Raw genomic sequence first — 20,458 nt, 5'->3', positions numbered from 1 at the left:
CAGTAAAACAAAGCATAAGCCAGCTTCAGTAGTGACACTGTAATTCACAGGTAGAAGTAGTGGGGATATTTTGGCTATTTACAGGAAAGTAGTTAGAAGTAAACAGGTTTCCTTTATACATCTGTGAAGAGTATGAAAGCTTAACAGCTGAGAAGTATTTGAAAAGGAATTGGCAAGCAGAAATTTGTAATTGCCAATACAAAGGAGTTTGTTACAGCATTTAAAAGCAGTCATTATAGTTGCTGGACTACAATATGGTGCAATAAAACCAATGGACTATAAGATATCCAGTAAAGACATAGCTTTATGAAATACAGGAAGTGCTGAATGAAGAATTTCATCATTTATTTCTGCAGTGAAAAAACTGTCAGTGCATAGTTGTGCCATGTTAGATACAGATTTGATCCTCAGGTTCTGATTGGAAAAATGGATTTTATTTTCCTCCCATTAGCAATTGTCTTAAATATATTGCACTACTTTTTCTATTTTAGAATAAAAGCTATAACTTCATATTAGAAATGTGTGCCATTGTTTGGTCAAAGGTGGGATTCATAGCATGTCACTCTCCTTTGATCAGTACTGACTTCCCTATGGAAACTGTATTGTAACCTCTTTCATGTTGGAAATATTTCTGCCAGAACATGTCCATAAGTAATGCAAGGGGGAGCATAGGGTTAATATAGGTGATATTTTTGTTCTGTATTCTTTCTGCAATTTGTGAGTTACTCAATCAATGATTACCAAAGTTGCTTTCATGAGAAATTATAAGTGTAAGTGGAAATTCTCACTCTTCTGTCTGGAAGGCTGTAATATGCAATTCTGCACTGAGGCAAGCGTGGGATAGCTGAGAAGAATGCCACACAGTAGCTTCCATGTACTCTGTGGATGTAGTGAGCCCTGTAACTGATGCTGCTGTCCAGCACACACATCTGCAGTTTACTGACTTTAAAATGGGGAGGCAGAAGGGTTGTGTCTGTAGTAATGACACGTGTGTTGTGGCTTCCCTGCACTGGAGCCGTGTGCTGTGACAAACCACTTGTTAGGCTCTGCACCAAGTACCTTGTTTGGTTGATAATTGTATATGGCTTAAAGCAAGCCTGCCTTTAAGAAGTTCAGCAGTACACTGTCCTTTACTGGATGTTCAAGGCAAGATGCATTTAAGAGGAGCTGTAATTGTGACACAACAGCTTCATGGAGGAAAGAAGCAGGAAGGTGAAGGTTGGTGGATAGATATGTTCTTTAAACAGTGCAGGAACCTTGCAGGCTGAAGTTGACAAGACTGAAGTAGATTAAGAAAATGCCATTTGGAATTACAAAAGTATGCTAAACACAGTTTGTGTTTAGCTCTTGTCTTTGTTTCCATGGACCAATTTCTTTTCTTTTCCAGTGTACTCAGCCCCTGCTGAACGAGCTGATGCCGGACATCGCAATGGGAGTGTCAGCAATGTCTCTGAAGGACAGAAGGCTGCCAGAGCTCACAGTGGACACAGAGCTGGGCCAGGCGGTTACAGAGGTAGGGCCCGGCCCACCCCAGCACATTTCATGCATTCAGAACAGACACCTGCCTACTTCTCGGAAAAAACATGCAATAGAGCAAAAAATCGATGCTCGAGAAAACCCGCAGGAGTATCCTGACTTCTATGACTTCTCCAATGCTGCATGCAGACCCTCTACTCCAGCACCCAACAGGCACAGTCCTTCACCTTCACAAGGCATTTATTTTGGCCCAGATTTGTACAGCCACAATAAGGCATCACCAAGTGGCTTAAAGTCAGCCTATCTACCTTCCCAGATATCTCCTAAAAAGCAAGAGGATTCTAGGAGGGAGTACCTGCTCTCACAAGATGGGCATCAGCACAGGCAGAAGAACGAGCCAATACACCTCGATGTCTTAGAACAGCCCCCCCAGCGGCTGGACTTGGCACTGGCTACCCAGGAGAGTGCTGGGAATGGCCCTGTCCACGTCAGGGGAAGAACAAAAATGGAAACGGATTTAACCTATGGGCTAACCTCCAACAGACCTTCACTCTCTGCATACAACTCTGACGTGCCAGAAGAGAGACCCAGTAGGAGACTGGCAGATGATGAGCCATTGGAACATGGAGCACAGAGAAATGCAGATTTGGAAAGGGAAGATGGAGTAAGCAGAGGGAGGAGGTCTCCAAACAAACCAGACTTCCTGTACAAAAAATCTGCCCTATGAAAGCAACCTCCACTATTTCTCTGTGCCTAAGAGTTGTAAACATCCCATTCCTTGCAACTTTTGGCCTGACTTCTGTCAGAGAAATTCTTTCATGCCAGCAGAAAAAATCAGCTTTGCTCACTTGTTTTGTACATACATTGCTTTATTAGAGACAGCATGTTATCAGTTTGGTTTTAATGCTGCTTCTGGGTTTATTTTGTCGCAATTTTTTTTGGAGCAGATTTAATTAAGCCTTTTAAAAAAACAGAAACTGGTACCTTTTTTCTACAACCTGGTAGCCTTTTGCACCTGTACATCTATTTTAGTGTATTAGTTTTGTACTAATATGTTAAACTTTAATGTCACATTTAAAGGACTGTATTTTCATACTTTTGCATTTACCCTTTCACATGCTGATTCTCTATGTGCATTGGGTTGCACATTATGAAATGTATTTTCTTATGAGATAATAACAGTGCGTTTATTTTTTAATTATAGGAATTCCAAAGAACAGCACATCAAAAAACCTACATTTTTAGTTGGATTTTTTTTGTTTGTTTAGATGAAATCTTCCTGATTTTTACAACTACAGCAAGAATCCAATCTAATATTTTGTTTGAAAAGTTCTGGCAGCTGGTCTTATCTTTATATACATAGCAAACCCACATCAAGAATTATATTTGGGGTTTTAAAAATCCAGAGGGATATTTAGGAATCCAAATTCCTGTGAAATTCACTGGAATATGACAGTATGAGTCTGTTTACTTTCATTTCGGCTGTGACCATGGAGGCCTCCATGATCACCTGGAAGCAGGAAGCACTTACTAGACAGACTAGAATTGCTGATTTGCCCATTTAGAAATAAATCTAGAAATACTGTAAAAATTACAGTAATTACTTGTTCTTCCAGCTGCTCATCCGTGGGTAAGCGAAGACCAGGTGAGCGGATTCCTGCAGACTCCTGGAGCGTCAGGAAGACAAGGCTCTCGGAACCTTCGCTGTTGCCTGAACACGTGGGAGGGTTTCCCTCCCGGGGTGACAGCCCATGGCCTTGCTTTCTCCTGCCTGTGCTTACTAAAGGGCTTCACTCTCAGTGACAGTATTCCTTACGTGGTGCTGGCCCCACAGGTGAAGCTGTTCTGTGAGCAGAATGCAAGGGAAGAGTCACTGCTTCAGCATCACCACACTTTGGCACTCTTAAATTACACCTCCATTGCCTGATTTGCTTTTTGAAAGCACAGAAATGAGATTCCCCTGTTAACAGGGTGTGAGGAGGGAAGGATGCTGATCTGGGCTGGCTCCTGCCACTGGGGCAGGGTTCAGCAGAGCACCAGGGGAAGGGTTACAATTATGAATTACATCCTTAATACGCATGGTGCAGTTCTAACCACAAATTCATTGCATTCATTGATCCCTATCTGATGCCACTGCAGAGTAGTGATTGCTGGTAAGGTCCTGTTTGGTGGGAGGTTAAATGCAGTTTCTGTAATGAATTTCTCTATAGCAGAAAACTGTAGTCCCAGGTGTGACCTAAGGACTGCTTTAAGGTTAGGTTGAATTGTTTCCTGCAGTTCAAAGTGCTTAATACTGTTTAACAGAAATCTTGCTGCAACTTTACTTTTGGTTTTAGTTGATGGCAAATTCTTACCTAATGTGTTTCATTAAAGTCTGGAGGGCCTAGTAACAACACAGTGTTACTGAAATATATTGAATACTGCATTTCCAAACTACCAAATAGCTTCTAGATGAATTGAGATATGGGTTCTTTGAACCAATAAACTCTGTGTCTCCTGCAGACACATCTATAGGCCTGCTTCTGTGGTGGTTCTGCAGGTGCTCCTTTTGAGATGCAGCCATGGAAAGCATGGGCTAGGGCTGGAGCAGAAATTTGCCTGAACTCTGCAGGTGATGTGTCTTGTGGGTGAGGGGAGATTTTTTTTCCTCTGTCAGCTTTTTTTAATCCTGTTTTTTGCCCACAGTCAAGGCACTGGGTGGTCCTGGCTTCATCACCCATCTGTGGGATTTCCATGGGACTGTGGTGTAGAACACTGTTAAATGCAAGAAGGTGTCAGTGGGGGGATGGTGCTGCTGCAGGTTCAGGGGCTGAGGCTCGTTGGGTTTCTCCTGAAGAGTTGAGCACAGTGCTGTTTGACTGCATAGCTCTAACCACACACAAAGGTCTCATCCTCACCAGAAACAGGACCTTTCAGCACACACCCTGAAACTCCCTAGACTTGCATCATGTATATGTTGGTGGCTTTACTAAAAAATTACAGCTGCCCTCAGAAAACTTATTTTTCTCAATATTTTTGCCTAAAACTGATAGATGTACTTCAGGAAAATTATTTTGATTATCATCGTTTGATGTGGCACTGTGTACTTGGGCAGAGGTGGGACTGAGATCTACAGATAGAACTTTAAAGCTTGAAATTTGGGGGGAGGGGGTGTGGCTGATGAAGATGAGAAGTTCTGAGGTTATGGTTTGAGGGAAATCAAGAAATGCTTTGGCTTTGGAATAAGCTGGTGAGAAATGCCTCTGGGGAGGACGTGTCTGTGTTTTAGAATACAAAATTGTTTCTGAAGTCTCAGGAGCTGTGCAGTATTAAAAAAAAGGATGAATTAAGTGTTTAAAAGTAGATGCAGAATGAAAGACAAGTCCTTCTGAGGCCACAAAGACAATCAGGCCATATAGACAATCTGTTTTCACTTGCATATTTTGAATTGGGAAGAAGATGGCAGCTAATGGCAGCTGGTTTGAAGTGGAAAAGAAGGATTTCTTGATTTACTGGAACTTTATTTTTGTACTCCAGAGCAAGATTTCCTACTTGGGATGTGCAGAGGGGTGAGACCATTTTTCATGGCAGCATTATTCAGAAGCCAGTGTTCATCCTACATCTCACTTGCACACCACACATACCTGTGCTACCTGCTACTCCTTGTTCTCTGTCTACTGAAACTTCGGTGCAGAAGCTCCTTGTTTACATGAAGCACTTTCTGATTAGGCTGGAAATTGACATCTTTTCCTTCTATGAATTAGATGGAAATGACAGATTATTGACTATTTTGCTTGAGGATAGAGTTATAAACATTGGTTTTTTTGAATGAGGGAGACTCATGTTCCTTGTTCTATTAAAGAGAGAGCTCAGACTTGCATTTAGTGAGCAACATGCAAAAAGGTCTTATTCCCCTTTCCCCAAACCCAACTCCTCTTTTCCTTAATATATGGATGAATAACTTAATTCCTAAAACACATTCTTCCTTTGAAATGTTTTGTTGTTCCACAGAATTGCTGTAGTTGTGTATTAGTAACTGCTGTGTTGATTGGCAGTTTCATGTTGTATTTTCCTGTTCTTAAGGATTTTCCCTTAGGAAAATTAAGGCTGTGGCCACCTGTCCTTGTAAGCCTTGGGTTTTGGTCCCAGAATGTCCCAAATGTATGTCTTTAGGGGTTTCTTTGGTTTGGGTCTGGGAAAGGGGTGGGTGCAAGGGGGGTTGGGTGTTTTGTATGGGTTTTTGGTTTGGTTGTTTTTCTGGTTTGTTTGGGGGTTTTTTTGTTTGAAAGAACACTAATGCTGTTTGAGGCACTGTTCTTCTAATAATTCTATGCTTCTATGGTAGAGGTGGTGCTGAGCCCTGCTGGATGCAGGGAACAGCTTTGAGGGAAACTTGTAAAACCACATTTGGGGTTTCTGTAATTACCTGTACTGCCAGAAGGCAGCCCTGCCCTCGGCAGTGTTAAGAATTTGTTTCTTGTTCTTGTGTTGTTACTGGTATAAAGTCAAGTGCCTTCAATGCTAAAGGCTCAGAAAACTTTCTTAAACTGACTTCATGTCCTATGCAAGTGTTTTTTCTACAACCTGCATAACCAGTACTTTGTAAAACTTGTTTACGCTTCAATTGTACATAGTGTTTTTTAAAAAAAAATAGTATTTTTATTTAGGTACCTCCAAACTTGAATTCTAGTCTTGTGTGATGCATTGTAAAACAATACATTTCTCTTTTGAGTACCATTACAGTTGTAAAAAGGTTTTCACTGGTTCTATTTTTCTACTGTTGCTGAGAAGCATGTAACACTGACTTTATCCTACGTATAGTTGGCATTTCAAATAAATGGCTTGTATAGAACGTGGTTGTGTGGCTGCTTCCCCTGAGCTGCTGGTCCTGGCTGCACCCAGCAGCCTGCCCTGCTCACTCCAGGCTGCAGTGACCGGGGCTGGGGTGAAGGAGCCCAGCAATAAAGTGAAAAGGCTTTTGGGAAAAAGGGGCACAATAATGCTGTGAACACCAAAGACATGGTATCAACCAGTGTAAAAGAGGGATTTGAAATGAGTCACTCTGATCAGGCAGTTAATAGAAGTGAAAAGCATTTCAGTGAAGTAGCTCTGTGAGCTCTGGCTGGAGCCTGACTGCCTGAAGCCATCCATGCCCTGTGAAAGGCAGTAGGGCTGCTCAGAGCTGGGCCTTGGGCTGCAGCCCTTCGTGCAAGAAGTGAGTGGTTTTTTTCTCATCAGAGCAGCTGGACAGATGTTCAGTACCCAGCATTCCCAGGCTGCAGTTTCCTTGCCAACTATTCCAGCTGACAATTCGTTACATCTGTGTCTCAGAAACAAGTGCCTCACTTCTTCAGAGCAATGACTGAAGTTCAGAAGTGTCATCTGGCCACTTGCCTGGTCCCACTCTGATGTACAAGAGCAAAATACCGTGGGTTACATCCTGACATGGAGGGCTAAGAGAGGGAGAACTGTGTGGTCTCACATGTTAATTACTGACACCTTCATTCCCACACCCAGAAAGATGAGTTCTAGGAGCTTCCTAAATTAGCCAATTTTAACATTTTTTCTTACAGGCTGTCACTTTGGAGCAGTGCTTCTAAGCCTGCCAGCCTCAGAAGAGAGGAGGATGCCTGATGTCTCTTTGCTAAGGGGAGGCTTTCTGCATTGGAAAGGGGGACTTGGAGCTGGGTCCTTTCAGGTGCACCCTGCTTCAGTACAGGCTGATGCCAGGACAGTGCTCATCTGGCCCTGTGCTCTGCAACTGGAGCCACAGGAATTCTGCATTTGAACTCACTCCTTCCATCACTGCTGTATCTCCTCAAGCACAGCAAGGCTGGCACTGGGCCATAAAGCATTCTGTGGTCACTGGGGCCTTTCACTCTTTCTTGTTTCCTGTGGAAGACACAATTGCCTTTGGGTACCCTCTCCCTCACTGAATTACAGAAACTGCAACACAGAGAAAACATGACCCTGTCCTGCTCTAAACTGTACTTGCCAGCAGGCTGCCATCCCTTGTTTCACACCTGGGTCAGGTAGAAACAAAGGTCTAGAAATCCTGGGTTTGATTAGCCCCCATTATACACCTTGGGGGCTTGGCTAACAGCTCATCACTGGGCTCCCTCTGTCTGCCTGGTTCGAGGATGGAAACACTACAGCAGCACTGAGAGAAAACAAGACAGTACACAAAGAAAAGTTATTTTAATCTTTTTATATTGTAGTTAGATGTGCAGTTACAGCTCCTGTAACAGTTGCTACCAAAAAAAGAGCATGTACAATACCCAGAGTTAAATTTAAAAGCAAATAGGAAAGGGCCCTGGGGGTCGATGACACATTGAGCATGAGTCAGCAGTGCCCTGGCAGCCAGGAGGGCCACCCATGTCCTGGGGTGCCTCAGGCCCAGCATCACCAGCCAGGCAAGGGAGGGATTGTCCTGCTCTGCTCTGCACTGGGGCAGCCTCACCTTGAGTGCTGGGGGCAGTTCTGGGTGCCACAATATAAAATAGATACAGAGCTGTCAGAGAGTGTCCAAAGGAGGGCCAGGAGGGCCTTGAAGGGAAGCCGTGTGAGGAGCAACTGAGGTCACTTGGTCTGTTCAGCCTGGGGGAGACCAAGGGGAGACCCCACTGCAGTTGGAGCTCCCTGTGAGGGGAAGAGGAGGGACAGGCACTGATCTCCCCTCTGTGGTGCCCAGTGCCAGGACTGAGGGAGTGGCCTGAACTTGTGTCAGGGGAGGTTCAGGTTGGATATCAGAGATAAGTTTTTTACCCAGAGGGTGGTTGGGCACTGAACAGGCTCCCCAGGGCAGTGGTCACAGCACCAGCCTGAGAGAGTTCAAGAAGTGTTTGGACAATGCTCTCAGGCACATGGTGTGACTCTTGGGGTGTTCTATGCAGGGAGTTGGATGTGATGATCCTGCTGGGTCCCTTCCAACTCAGCATAGTCTATGTTCTATGAAGCTGCTCAGCTGAGCATCTATGCTAAACTAATGTTTGTAAATAAAATGGTCAGAAACAGTTAATAGTGAGAATGATAAAAGTCTACCTCTGCTTTTCAAAAACCATTAACATGGAAAGGCAGAATAGTACCCCATGATATAGAAATCCTCAAAAACTAGAAATTTAATCTATGTTTTGGGGTCTAACTACATTAGGCTCCAAACTTACAAAATCTTAATTTTTAATTGCAGCTACGTGAAGTCTTAAAAGTCAGTGAAACATCTCCTGTCCCATGATTATCACAGTGGTTATAAAAAGAACATTCCATATGGTAGCAAAATACCAGGATGCTGCAGTGTTTTCAGCAACATTTATAAAGTAGAAGAATTTGCTGTAGGCTAGTTTTTAAAATCAAAGCATATAACAAACCCCCCATGCTTAGTTTGTCATTTAGTACCTCCTCCTAGTTCTTGTTTTTGTTCTGATGAGCAAATTAAGATAATCTGAATTTTTTTTCTCCACAGAAATCATCCCTGTCCAACACTTGAAGTAAGTTTTTTTAATGTATAAAACCAGACAGAACACTGTGTTGCATCAAGCCTAAGCTCTGCTTGCCCATTTGCGAGAAGCCCAGGGAGCGGAACGGGAGCGGGCAGGCAGCAGCGCTGGTTCAGCCCAGCCCGGCCCGCCCAGCCCCGGAGGGGCCGCGACAGGGCAGGGACAGGCAGCGCCTCGGTGCTGGGCCCTCGCCAGAGTGGCTGCAGCCCCAGGGGAGGAGGCAGAGCCATTCAGGCAGGAGAGGCGGGAGCGCAGGGCAGGGCAGGGCAGGGCGGAGGCCGGGCGGGTTTAGCACAGGCACGGCTCCAGCCCCGGCAGGAACCAGGGGAGCGGCAGCACACGCTGCTCCCGTTCCCGCCCTCCTCCCCTGGAGACACGGCCGGCTTTCCCGGGAATGCCAAGTCCATCGGTACTGAAATCCCTCTAAGTGCAATGTAAGGATTTGTTAAGAACATGTTTTAGGTGCTACAAATGAAGAACGTGTAAGACAAAATGATGATGTTTCTTGGACAGCTGGATTTTGATGAGAAGCCAAAAACTGAAGATGCCTTTTCTGTTTGCCAGTGAACATTGTTTTGCCAGTTGTCCTTTCAGACCCAAACCCTCTCAGTCTAACTACAGTAGTACTGCATCCTGTTAGTCCGTCGCCTTTTCCGAGACTGAAATTCTTCAAAGAAGTGCTGAATGTCTTCTCTTTTAACCACCTAGGAGAAGCAGCATGAAACCCAAGTTGTGGTGGAAGAGCTTAATTAAAGGATCCTTTTTATCTCCACACATAATACACAAAGCACAGAAAAGCAAATACCCTGAAATTTCTCTGGTACAGCTTTCCTGTTGCACCTCAAGGAGAGGATTAATGCCCAAATTCTATTGTAGATAACACAAACAGGGAAATGAGCTCCCCAAAGGCAGAACAAAGGCATGGACCAAAGCTCCCAATGGTATTTTAATGACTTTGACCTCTCGCTTTGATCATCAGAAAATTTAACACAAAGCAAGATTTTCACTAGCTTGCTTCAGAATCATTCCAATGTAACTAAGAATGGCAATACAGCAAGCCAGCCAAAAAAATGCAAATATTACTTAATGGTGGCATGAAAATTCCTGCAGAAAAACAACTGACAAGACTGACAATCACAGTCAGTCCTTATTCTTCTAAGGGTTTAGATTCAATCTAAGAAAAACCAGAAAGGTTAAAAGCTTTTCTTCCTGAATATCTTACCTAGAGCAACAGAAGTTTCATTTTAATCTAAGAACTGCTCTCAGTACCATGCAGACAGATTTCTGTAAAGTTCCCATTATCTCTCAACAATATCATTAAAGAATTGTTAAACTGAAATCAAATAAGCGATTTCAGATTTCTACTGTAGTACCAGCAACTTCAAGAGACAAGAAAAAACATCACAACAGAACATCATGGTATTCACCACCCAGCCCTCAGGAGTTCTTGAAAACACATTTTCTGGCAAACAAATTCTGGAAGTTGCACCTTACCGTCCCCTCATCTGCAAACCTCCTGAGATAGTCAGTCAGTTCTGTCTTCAAATCATTGTATTCTGGATGGCAAAGCAAAGGAAAGAAAACAACAGTAACATACCCAGTTTTAGTTTAACACTGGCTCAAGAACACAACTTGTTCTACTTCCTCTTGTCATTTGTTAGGTTTACTGCAGACAAATCTAGGTTTGAATTACATTATAAATAATAATAATAATGTAAACATGAGAAGCCTAACAATTTATGAGACTAACCTATGCAGTGTGAGTGTCAGTTTGGGTTGATTTCAGAGACAGGTACAGAGATCAGTGAGTGAATTAGTACAAGTAACCAACAGACTGGCCCTGCTCCCAGCTTCCCCCACAAAAAGCATGTGTGGGGCGTGGTGGGAAGGCCCAGCCTGTAACTGGGGACTGGGACACTGTCCTTGCCAGAGTGCAGAGCCCTGGCTGGAGGAGAGAAACAGCTCCAGGTGTAAAACACCTCAGCACTGCCTTGTCACTGTGCTCTGCAGCAGAGCCACAGGGGACACTGGCTGGTACTCCCCAGCCAACAGGAGATTGCCAAACAACAGAAAAGGGTAAGATAAATCAGCCAGAGAGCAGAAGTTCAAATTAATGTTTAAATATTCACATTACAATAAATCACTATCAATACAGTATCTAAGATGCTAAACAGGGTGAAAGTTCACACACCATCCAGTGTCTCACTGTAAATTAAAGTTGTAACGATGGGCCAGAGAGGACCAATCCTGACTGAGGTGTGCAACCTCTCATACAGTTGTCTGCATGTAACTTCAAAAATAATTTGACACTACACACTAGACATCAATCTCTTGTGGCAAACTGTTCAGTTGAAGTGTGCTAAGGGAGACTCTAAAAATGAAGTTGTATTTACCACAGATGAGTTCCACTTGCTGGACTCTGTTCATACTGTTAAGGGTGTCCATTAAAGGATCTCTCCTCTCTGTCTCTTGGTCACTGGTACCCTTATTTTCATAAGCCAAGACAGTATCACATTCGTCTGTCAGGAACTGGACTTCAAGCTCTGAATACATTTTCTGGAGAATAAAGTAAAATTGATGTGACAAAACTAAGATAGAGGTGCTCTCCCCCAATTCTTGTTGTGTTCAGTATCACAAATAACAACAATAAAAATAATAAGGTGAATCTGTATCCAGTGTTTCGGAATCTCCTCTTAACAACTTCCAAGCAATACTGGATTAAAGCAACAAAGAAAACACAAACATTTACAAGCTCTTTCCTTTCATATTAATCCCACAGAATTCAGTGTGAATCTTTAGGTGGAATGAAGGGAGGTTTCAGCATTAAGAATATTTACACCTAAAGCTTCTCCTCAATGATTATCTGGGAGGTCCTCCCTGCCTGTCCCACATGTGTGATGGTAATGAAGAGAACATACATACCAAACATACATACATATGAAGAGAACATACTTACCAAACAGTCTTCACAAGTGCATAATTTGCTCCTCCAGTTCGATGGCCAAAAGGTGGCAGTATCTTTTTTTACAAATGGCTTGCTTTGGAGCTCTTTCAGCTTGCAGATGGGCTCCTCACTCTTAGTAACTACCTGAAATAAAATGAGAGTGCTCATCACTCCGTAGCATCATTCAAAGAGATCCTGTTCTTTTTGGCATGTCCTTCTCCTTAGGCAAGAATTTTCTTTTGCCTCGAACACATTTATTTTTATAAACAACCTATATTACCATCCACATGAGAATTCTGATGTGGTTTCAGCAATTTCCATGGGAAATTTCTGTATAAATTTTCTGCAATAACTGTAAGTATTTAAGAACTCAGAGCTGGACCATCATGCAAGTGCAGTTACACCACGCATTGGAACAAACAGAAGTCACCTCAGTGTACTGGCCAGGTGGCTGAGAAGAAGGGACAGATGCAGCCCATCTGCAAACAGATGCAGCTCTCAACAGCCCTGCTCCACAGTCATGTGTGCTCCACAGAGACTGCAGGTGTGAAAGGTCAGTCACTGAAGAGGAACATGGGAACAGACTGAACACCCTTTCCTGAGCCTGTACAGAGCAAGGTGGACTTCACTTCAACTGTCAGCAGCATGAGGATGTGCAGGTCAGAGCAGAAGGCACATTTTACCTCAGGACAGGCAGACCCAGAGCTAGTGGATGGCTCATTAAATTGTTCCAATTGCTTTTCCTCCTTTGTGTCATGGTGTTCCACTCCACCTTCCTTTTTTATTTCTTTCTTCTGCTCTTCACTTTCCTCTACCTTCAGGACAATCCCTTCATCTTCAAGGGAGCTCACTTTGGTCAAAGGAGGAACTGGAAGATACATACCCACAAATAAAAATACTGTACCAGAAAAAGTACAGGTCACTACAGACATTCTCTCTGCTTCTCCTATTCTAAAACACTCTGCTTCCCAAAATCTAAGCCCTAGGAGAGGGAAGAGAGTATCATAATTTGAGAGTTCTTTACTAAGTCACTTGTCCTTCTTGACACCCCTTGCAAGCTATCACAGTGTCAGTAACTGTCATGTGCTTTTTTGTCACGTGACTGTGTTGGAGTTTTTAATTTTCTCCAAATACACCTCAAAAACACCACCACAGATTAACTACGCTAATCTCTTGTTTATTTAAAACAACTTTCTGTTTGATGCCAATTCAAGTATGTGCCCTGTGACAAAGTTGGTTACAAGGAGGAAAACAAAAACAGACAAACGCCTCGTTCTGTACTGTTTACATTAGAAGGAAAAGAACTCCAGGTAGCCATCCTTGAAAATACCAGTGAAATTTTGGGCACACAAGGAATCAGAAGCTGACACAAACAGTATTTTTAGGAGACTGTGAGAAACTAGTTCTTTCTACAGAATTCAAATCACCTATTCTTTTAAGTCCACAGAGCTGGCATGACCACAGGGAATGTGTGTCCTGAGCACAGCCCCAGCCCCACCCAGATTAATGTTAAACATATTCATTCCAGATCGCTCTCATTCACTCTTTGCTGCTCAGAGCGTCTGTAAGAAGTGTTTGTCTCACTGCTTCCCTTAGGATGGCTCTTCAGTTCTTTGATCCAGTTAAGAAATTCAGTTCCTTGAGTCAAGTATTAAATCTTCACCCATTTTGTGCTAGACATCTTTGATAAAGTAACTAGAAGCAAGCAGCACTGAATCAAGATTTAAGAATGAAAACTGCTGGGTTTTTTTTTTTTTTACACAAGTTACTGCCACCCCACATGTTCCACTGCTGGAGGTGATCGTCCAATATAATTAATGAGTATCATTTCTCCGACCACTGAAAACCAGTATTATGTCATTAACCAACCATGTATGAGAAATACATGCTCAAAAAACACTGCCTCAGATCTCTTGACTTTCTTTACCTGCTAATTGGGATGCATAAGCCCATAGGAAATGGCAACGTTTCATGCAGGCCTGGCACACCATTTCATGGAAATCTCCACTTTCAGGGGGAACTGCACCAAGATGCTGTCAGAAAGAAGTGAGCACACAGAAGTGAAGCATCTATACAGATCACATACTGAACTTGAGAAGAATTCAGTCCCAAAGCTGTCCATAAATTGATGAGAACTCTTTGGGCAATTAAAAGCACTTATTAAAAAAAAAAAAATAAAGCATTCCTGCAAAGTTCATAGTATGCAGCACAACACACTTCATTCATACACTTAATACAGAAGAAGTTTATCTACAAGAACCCATAACTGAAGCCAATCATATTTTTTTTACTCTTTGATCCTGCAACTTCAAGCATGGAATTTCACTTGTGCCCTTCAAGGCACAACAGGCTGAATCCTTAATGCTTACCCATTAAGTAGGGCATCCACTACAGTGCTTGGCTGTTTTCAAAAGACTTCCCCAAAGTTTGGAATCAAGAATGAACAGCACAGTCTGTTCCTTACTACTTAAAGGAATAAGGAGTTTAAAAGACATTCTTTTGAAGGAAAAACTATTCAGATAGTTGATAATGATACGCCTCAGTAAGAATCTTTTCCTCACCAACTACGCTGATTAGAGTATTCTAATTAAGGAGACAGTTACAAAGTTATTACTTTATTCTGCAGTGGTAACTTTCAAAAAGGTAGGACTCTTCCCAGTATTTTTAACTGGGGGGGACAGCAGTGCAAGAGTAGACTTTCAATGCTCCTTTACATAAGCTGAAAACAAATGCCTTGGAACTCCTGTAATAACCTGCTCTGAGAAGTACAGCACACCTCCTAAGTAAGAATTACCATACAAACCTAACCACCACCAACTCCATCCTGTGCAAATGGCAGTTCTGCTATTTATAGTTTCCTTACCCTTCCGTGGAACCAGTCTTCACAAACTATGCATTGGATCATCTCATCTGGAATCTAGATGAACATTCATGTTATTAGCACTAATAGCAACCTCCAGAACCTCTCAGCAGTCTCAAACTGCAGTATCATGCAAATCCTGCTCAGTGAACTGCACTTCCCTCTTCACCCCTCACAGGGAGCTGCCATTAGTAAGTAGTTAATGATTTGTTGGCCAGTTTGCTTCCCTCAGGTTCAACAGCACGTCATCTCTCACATGACTGAGGCTGTGAAATCCCACTTATTACTACAAAACCAGTGTTCCCAGCAGGGCAAGACTTTCTCACAGAAAGCTGATAAAAGTTAATACACTACTGGTATCCTTCTTGCTATAAGCAGAAATGCAGGAACAGACAGCTCAGCAGAAGAAAGATACTGATATTCACACTGTCATCAGGTCTGTGAAAGATGCCAGAACCAAACTTAACTGGGCACCATACAGGACAGTATGAAATGCTTTGTTATTAAACAACTATTAATTATTTCTTCAGAAATGTTTTTAGCTGTCTCTGAACTTATAGGAGCTTATAAAATGAGCTTAGGGGAGCTTATAAAATGCCTTTTGGGGTTTTTTTTGTATTTGAAAGACTGTGGACTTGTGCCTTCCCTGTTCTTTAGAACACCCGATTCCTGTGACTGCAAACAACAGCACACACGGGCAAATCCAGTGCTGTGTTTTAGCGTTTCAGAGAGACAAAAAGGTGCTCTGGCTACCACCTAGGGCTGTAGCTAGTGCTACAGGACAGGACAGACTCTCCCCACCCCAGAAGCCCTGCCAGAGCATTGCTGCAGGCACAGGGAAGCACATTCTGGTCTCTCTTAACATGTGCAATGCTTTTATTCTGCACTAGGCCACATTTCTCAAGGTTATGATAACCCTGTCCCCTAGGGGAACTCTGCAACTTCAGGGAAATGCAGCACCAGTGTGTCCAAATGATGACTTGTCCTCCTCATCTGTCTCTAAGGCATAAACACACTTTACCATTAAAAAAAATTATCAAGTAATTACTTCACACAACACATGAAAATCAATATGGAACATAAGATTTCTTGAAGTGGGATCTTCCTTGAAAAGCTCAGTGATCCCCCTTTATCTTTATCCCCCCCCAACATCTACCACAAACACCATCTATATATGATTACTACTGGATTTTATATTTCTTACCTCATCTTCAGGATCAGGGTAAGGTCTTTTGCATATACAGTACAATCCATAGAAGTTGTCATTATATTTATTTCCTGAATTCACCTTGCCCTTTTCCTAGGATTAAAAGGGAAAAAGTCTCAAAAGACAACACAGTAAAAAACTAAAGACAGTAAATGACAAAACACAACCATTTCTGTTCCTCCTTAATTCCTAAAACCATCATTATTTTCATCAGCCTGAATATACAAAAAGCAAGATATTCTCCAGACACCTCTGCTTTACACTGAGCAGCAGACAGGGCACATGAGGAATGCTAAAGTTCAAAACTAAAGAGGGAAAACAGTCTGCTCTCCCTTGTAGCAAATGGCAACCATGGTGTCAGACAGATTAATGGACAGATGCTGAAGCTCACTTAACCTGTACAATTGAATTTTCACTGAACTGAAGCAGAAGGAGCAACCACGTGATCCATTTCATTGACTCAAATGAGAAATGGTAACATCTTAAAATTGTCACAGGTGTCTGTGTAGGGATCACTGCACTGTGACTTTGCTGACTAGCTCTGGATCCATCTCAATTCTCCAGAACAAAACAGGCATACACAAAACCATTGTTTCAATGTCTGGACATCTATTGCCCTGGGAGCACCAGTGCAAGCAAACCACGCAGCATCCTGTTGCTGCCTCCCAGAAGACTGAGACTGCCAGTTACTTGCAAAGTTCAAAATGCCCACCAAGTAGAAAAGTAGAGGCAGCTTAATACAGTAAAAAACCATCTCATCAGTAGGGTCTGGTGACAAATTATTAAGGCAGTAATGCCATCACAAAGAAGGAAAGGGAATTGTCCCTCTGATAGCAGCACAGCCTTAAAATTTCTTAATGGGACTGCAAAATTGCATCCCAAAAGGTTATTCTGAAACAGCTTCAAGCTAATGAGATGTGTGAGAAACACCACAACCTGCTCCTGGAAGTGTGCTGACCATGGATACAGAACTGCTGTCCTCATGGATGGCAAGGACCAATGTTCCTTCTCCTCCCAGCATTTCCCTTCGGTCCCTCGACAGTTTTATACCTTGCTGTAATATTCCCACCTTTTTTAACTTCCTGGGAAGACTGGAAGCATCGAATGAGTCAGCAGTGGCTGAGGCAAGGCACCACTCTCCCAGGACTGTTATTTTGACTCCAAATGCCTGAAATCTGTCTGGAACTTACCGGGAGTAACTTGCACTGCAGATTTTTGAACTTGCTATTTCCACAGTCACAGCGGAAATTCCTGAGAGATAAAAACGTAGCGTTTCAGGGTTTATATGAAGTGAGAACACGCTGGGTTTCGTATTCTTAACAATTCCCAGCAGCTTATCGGGAGCCACGGGAGCTGCGAGACTCCTACACGGCCGCTCCCGCCCCCCGCTCGTACCTCTTGGTGTAGAGCTCGAAGAGGCGGTGGGTGCCGTGGCACTCGTAGCTGCAGGCCAGGCAGATCCCCGCGGGCTCGGCGCCGGGCGGTGTGCAGGTGCTGCAGGCGTACAGGGCCTGCCGCTTCACCGCGCCCTGCGGGAGACACCGACCGACACACCGACCGCGGCGTGAGGGGCGCCGGGGAACGGGGGGGCGGGGCTGGGCTGCACCGCCCCGCCCCGCCCCGCCTCCGAGCCACGCCCCGGGTCCAGGCCCCGCCCCGGGCCCCCGAGGCCCCCGGCCCCGCCCCCACCTGTGAGTAACTGCAGCGCTCGTGGTCACTGCCCCCCAGCACGGCCCGCGCTTCTTTCTCCAGCTCCTCGTTCTCCGCCAGCACCTCCGCCAAGGACACCACGGGTTCCTCCGCGCCGCTCCCGCCGGTCGCCGGCTCGGCGCCCTCCGGAGCCGCCGCCTCCATCTCCGGGACGCGAAGGCCGAGGAGCGCGAAGCGAGGCGGGAAACGCGGGGCCGAGGAGGCGCCAGGGGGCGCCACAGCGGAAGCGGAATGGCGCGCGCCCCACGTGACCGTGGGCGGTGTGTCACGGCGGGGCGGGGCGGCCCGCACGTGACCGGCGGGGCGGGCACATGAGCGGCGGGCGGTGATGGCGGACCTAGCGGCCGACACGGAGCCCGAGCCGGGCCCGGGGCGGGATCTGGTGGCGGAGCTGCGGGGCCGCGACGGGCGGACGCGGACGGTGCGGGTGCCGTACCCGGCGGCGGCGGAGGGCGAGGCCGCCCAGCTGCGCGGGCTGCGGGCGGCCCTGAGCGAGCTGCAGGAGCGGGTGGTGGAGCTGCTGGCGCCGCTGGTGCAGGAGGAGCGGGCGGCTGCGGGCGGCGCGCGGCGCGGTGAGTGGCGGGGGGCGCGCCGAGGGGGCTCCGCCGGCCCCGGGGCGCCGCCCGCGCCCCGCACCGTTCACCCGCGCCCGCCCCAACTCCGGCAGGTGCTGGCGGGGATGACGACGACGATGACTACAATGACGAGGAGGAGGATGAAGGCGAAGACGAAAACAACGTGGACGCGGCGGCGAGCGGCGATGACCCTCCCGTGAAGCGGACGAAGGTGCAGCAGCCGTGAGGGCGGCGCTGGAGGCCGGGCCTGCTCCCGCACAGACTGTACCGACTGTAAGTGTCCCGGGCCCGCTGCACGGACCCGCTCCCGCGGCGCTGCTGCTCCCGTTTAAATGCGAAATGTCCATCCCGACACTGGTTTAATACGGAAGCCTTTCCGAAAGGATGCGCCTGGGTGTGAGCAGCGTGTTGCTTACAGGGTGCCAGTGTTATGCTGGCACCAGTTTTTTGTAAACTAGTTGACAAGTATAGACTTTTCTCATAAATCTTCTGATTGGTATGTTTTTTAATAACTTATTCTGAGTCACAGTGTTTCTTCATGTGACACCACTTTTAAAATAAAGCAATAAAACCTGAAAAGAGTTATTTTGTCAAATATGATCTTTAAAAGACTGGTTGTGTTTGTATGGAGAAAAAGCAATAGAAGACCACTATAACTATCAAAATTAACAAGCATGTATAGGAGTGTGCCCATTCCTGTACAATCCTACAGTGGAAGATTATTTTTGCCTATCATCAACAAGGTTTAGTCACCTGTCAATCAAGAAGCTTCTGAACAGGTATAAAACACTCTTGATAGTCATTCCATAGAGCCTAAAGCCTAAGAGTGTTCTCTAGCAGAATTTAACTGCCTGAATGAATACTGTGAAAAGCATTTCGGGGGGTTATTTTCATTTTCTTGTGTTCTCCTGGCACAGTTTGTTTATATATTATGAAAACTGAGCAAATCTTGAGACATATATGTAGGACAAAGTGTCGAAATAAATGAACTTCTATGAGGACAAAATTGTCTGCATTCTTTTGAAATGCAGGGAGGAGCCAAAAATGAGGTTCAGTAGATGTGTCCTTGACATTTATGTACTCAGATACTCTAAGATATTCTGTTGGCAGATGGGATAGAAGCAGAACTGAAAAGACCAACTTAGGTTGTACACCTGTTTTCCCTTTTCCTCCAGACAAACCTTCCAGAAATGGTATGAACTGTCTAATGGCTGAAAAGCAACATTTATTTGTGGCCTTTACCTATAAACTGTGTAAACAGCCCACTGGCATGTCATGGACTGAAAATGTTTGGTCTAAAGTAACAGACCCTAACTTAGCACAGGAGTAAGTGCAGGTAACAGCTTGGACATAGGAATATGCTGCACCTAAGCTCCAGAAAATACCAATGAGACTGAGTCAAAAACTAACACTCAAATTTCTGCCTTTAAAGAATCCTTGCTAGTCCTTGTAGCTACCAAAACTTTTAAATGACAAAAAGAGCACAAGAGACCTTATACAATTCTAAGTTGTAGGTTTGCTTGTGGCAAAACTGCCCTAAGAGACTTCATTTTTCTGAGAGTTGCTGCAGGTTACCAGGGAAGCTTTAGTGTGATGTGGTTCCCTACCCTCCCAATCCCCTACAGCTGTGTTCTGAGCCCCATCTGAAGAGCCCCTAAGTCATCTGTGGCCCTGAATTTTAGGCAAAGGACCTAAGCCTCAGTGGAAAAAAAGATCTTGTATTCTTCACCTCAGAGAGAGGCAGTGCTGTTGTACCTAACCAGCCTTCAAGGGGGCACAGACCAAGCTCAGTTCACCACATCTGCACTGGTCAGTGCAGTTTGTATGTCTTAGTAATACAACTTGGTTTTACTGGCCCAAGGGGGCTCAATGGATTTCCTCACTAAAAGGGGACAAATGCTGTTTGTATGGAATTAAAAGAGCTAATGTGATACTAAATTCTTGGTAGTTAGATGAGAACCAACTACTTTTACTAGTTACAAAACATAACAAAAAATGTCAAAGCATGTCTCCTTCACAAAGACTGGGATTATATGACAAACTCTATTATTACTGTTTTGAAATACTGAATTGCTGGTTCAGACAACTTTAAGGCTAAATTAATGAAGGAACTTAACAGGTTGCAGTGTTCTGTGTTAAAAAATAGCTTTAAGTCTCAAGTATGCAAGGCACTCAGCTCTGTGAGGGAGAGGAGGTAATCCCATTATGCCCAGT

General features: G+C 44.6%; 3 protein-coding genes across 7 annotated transcripts in view; 2 read left to right on the top strand and 1 right to left on the bottom strand.

The window, feature by feature from the left end:
- BTBD7 (BTB domain containing 7) overlaps positions 1 to 6,443 on the top strand; it is a 51,685-nt gene extending 45,242 nt beyond the window's left edge. For all 5 annotated transcript variants that reach the window (XM_030949034.1, XM_030949030.1, XM_030949031.1 and 2 more), the window contains one exon: positions 1,388 to 6,443. In XM_030949034.1, the coding sequence (XP_030804894.1) occupies positions 1,388 to 2,203 (816 nt within the window). In that variant the 3' untranslated portion in view covers positions 2,204 to 6,443. The remainder of the gene's footprint in view (positions 1 to 1,387) is intronic.
- Positions 6,444 to 7,647: 1,204 nt separating this feature from the next.
- On the bottom strand, positions 7,648 to 17,813 carry UBR7 (ubiquitin protein ligase E3 component n-recognin 7 (putative)). The gene is made up of 11 exons (XM_030949906.1): positions 17,649 to 17,813; positions 17,355 to 17,488; positions 17,150 to 17,210; positions 15,957 to 16,052; positions 14,756 to 14,809; positions 13,820 to 13,925; positions 12,576 to 12,760; positions 11,905 to 12,036; positions 11,342 to 11,504; positions 10,443 to 10,504; positions 7,648 to 9,652 (listed from the first exon to the last, which is right to left on the bottom strand). Exons 1-11 carry the CDS (start codon positions 17,811 to 17,813, stop codon positions 9,560 to 9,562), a joined length of 1,251 nt encoding a protein of 416 aa, XP_030805766.1. The 3' UTR covers positions 7,648 to 9,559.
- On the top strand, positions 17,646 to 18,827 carry GON7 (GON7 subunit of KEOPS complex). Its single transcript, XM_030949907.1, has 2 exons — positions 17,646 to 18,241; positions 18,337 to 18,827. The coding sequence occupies exons 1-2, from the start codon at positions 17,998 to 18,000 to the stop codon at positions 18,468 to 18,470; spliced, it is 378 nt and encodes a 125-aa protein (XP_030805767.1). The 5' UTR covers positions 17,646 to 17,997; the 3' UTR covers positions 18,471 to 18,827.
- Positions 18,828 to 20,458: the final 1,631 nt, after the last annotated feature.

The sequence above is a fragment of the Camarhynchus parvulus genome, chromosome 5 (genome assembly GCF_901933205.1).
Source record: "Camarhynchus parvulus chromosome 5, STF_HiC, whole genome shotgun sequence".
NCBI classification, from domain to species: domain Eukaryota; kingdom Metazoa; phylum Chordata; class Aves; order Passeriformes; family Thraupidae; genus Camarhynchus; species Camarhynchus parvulus.
This window is presented reverse-complemented; position numbering and strand designations above follow the sequence as displayed.

Excerpts from the sequence above, each read along its gene's own strand:
- UBR7 (XM_030949906.1), bottom strand. The coding sequence starts at position 17,813 with ATGGAGGCGGCGGCTCCGGAGGGCGCCGAGCCGGCGACCGGCGGGAGC. Across the intron at positions 11,505-11,904 it reads GCACTTGTGAAGACTGTTTG|AAAATGTATTCAGAGCTTGA; the intron begins GTAAGTATGTTC and ends TTTATTCTCCAG. Across the intron at positions 9,653-10,442 it reads GGTTTGCAGATGAGGGGACG|GTGGTTAAAAGAGAAGACAT; the intron begins GTAAGGTGCAAC and ends TGCTTCTCCTAG.
- GON7 (XM_030949907.1), top strand. The coding sequence starts at position 17,998 with ATGGCGGACCTAGCGGCCGACACGGAGCCCGAGCCGGGCCCGGGGCGG. Across the intron at positions 18,242-18,336 it reads TGCGGGCGGCGCGCGGCGCG|GTGCTGGCGGGGATGACGAC; the intron begins GTGAGTGGCGGG and ends CAACTCCGGCAG.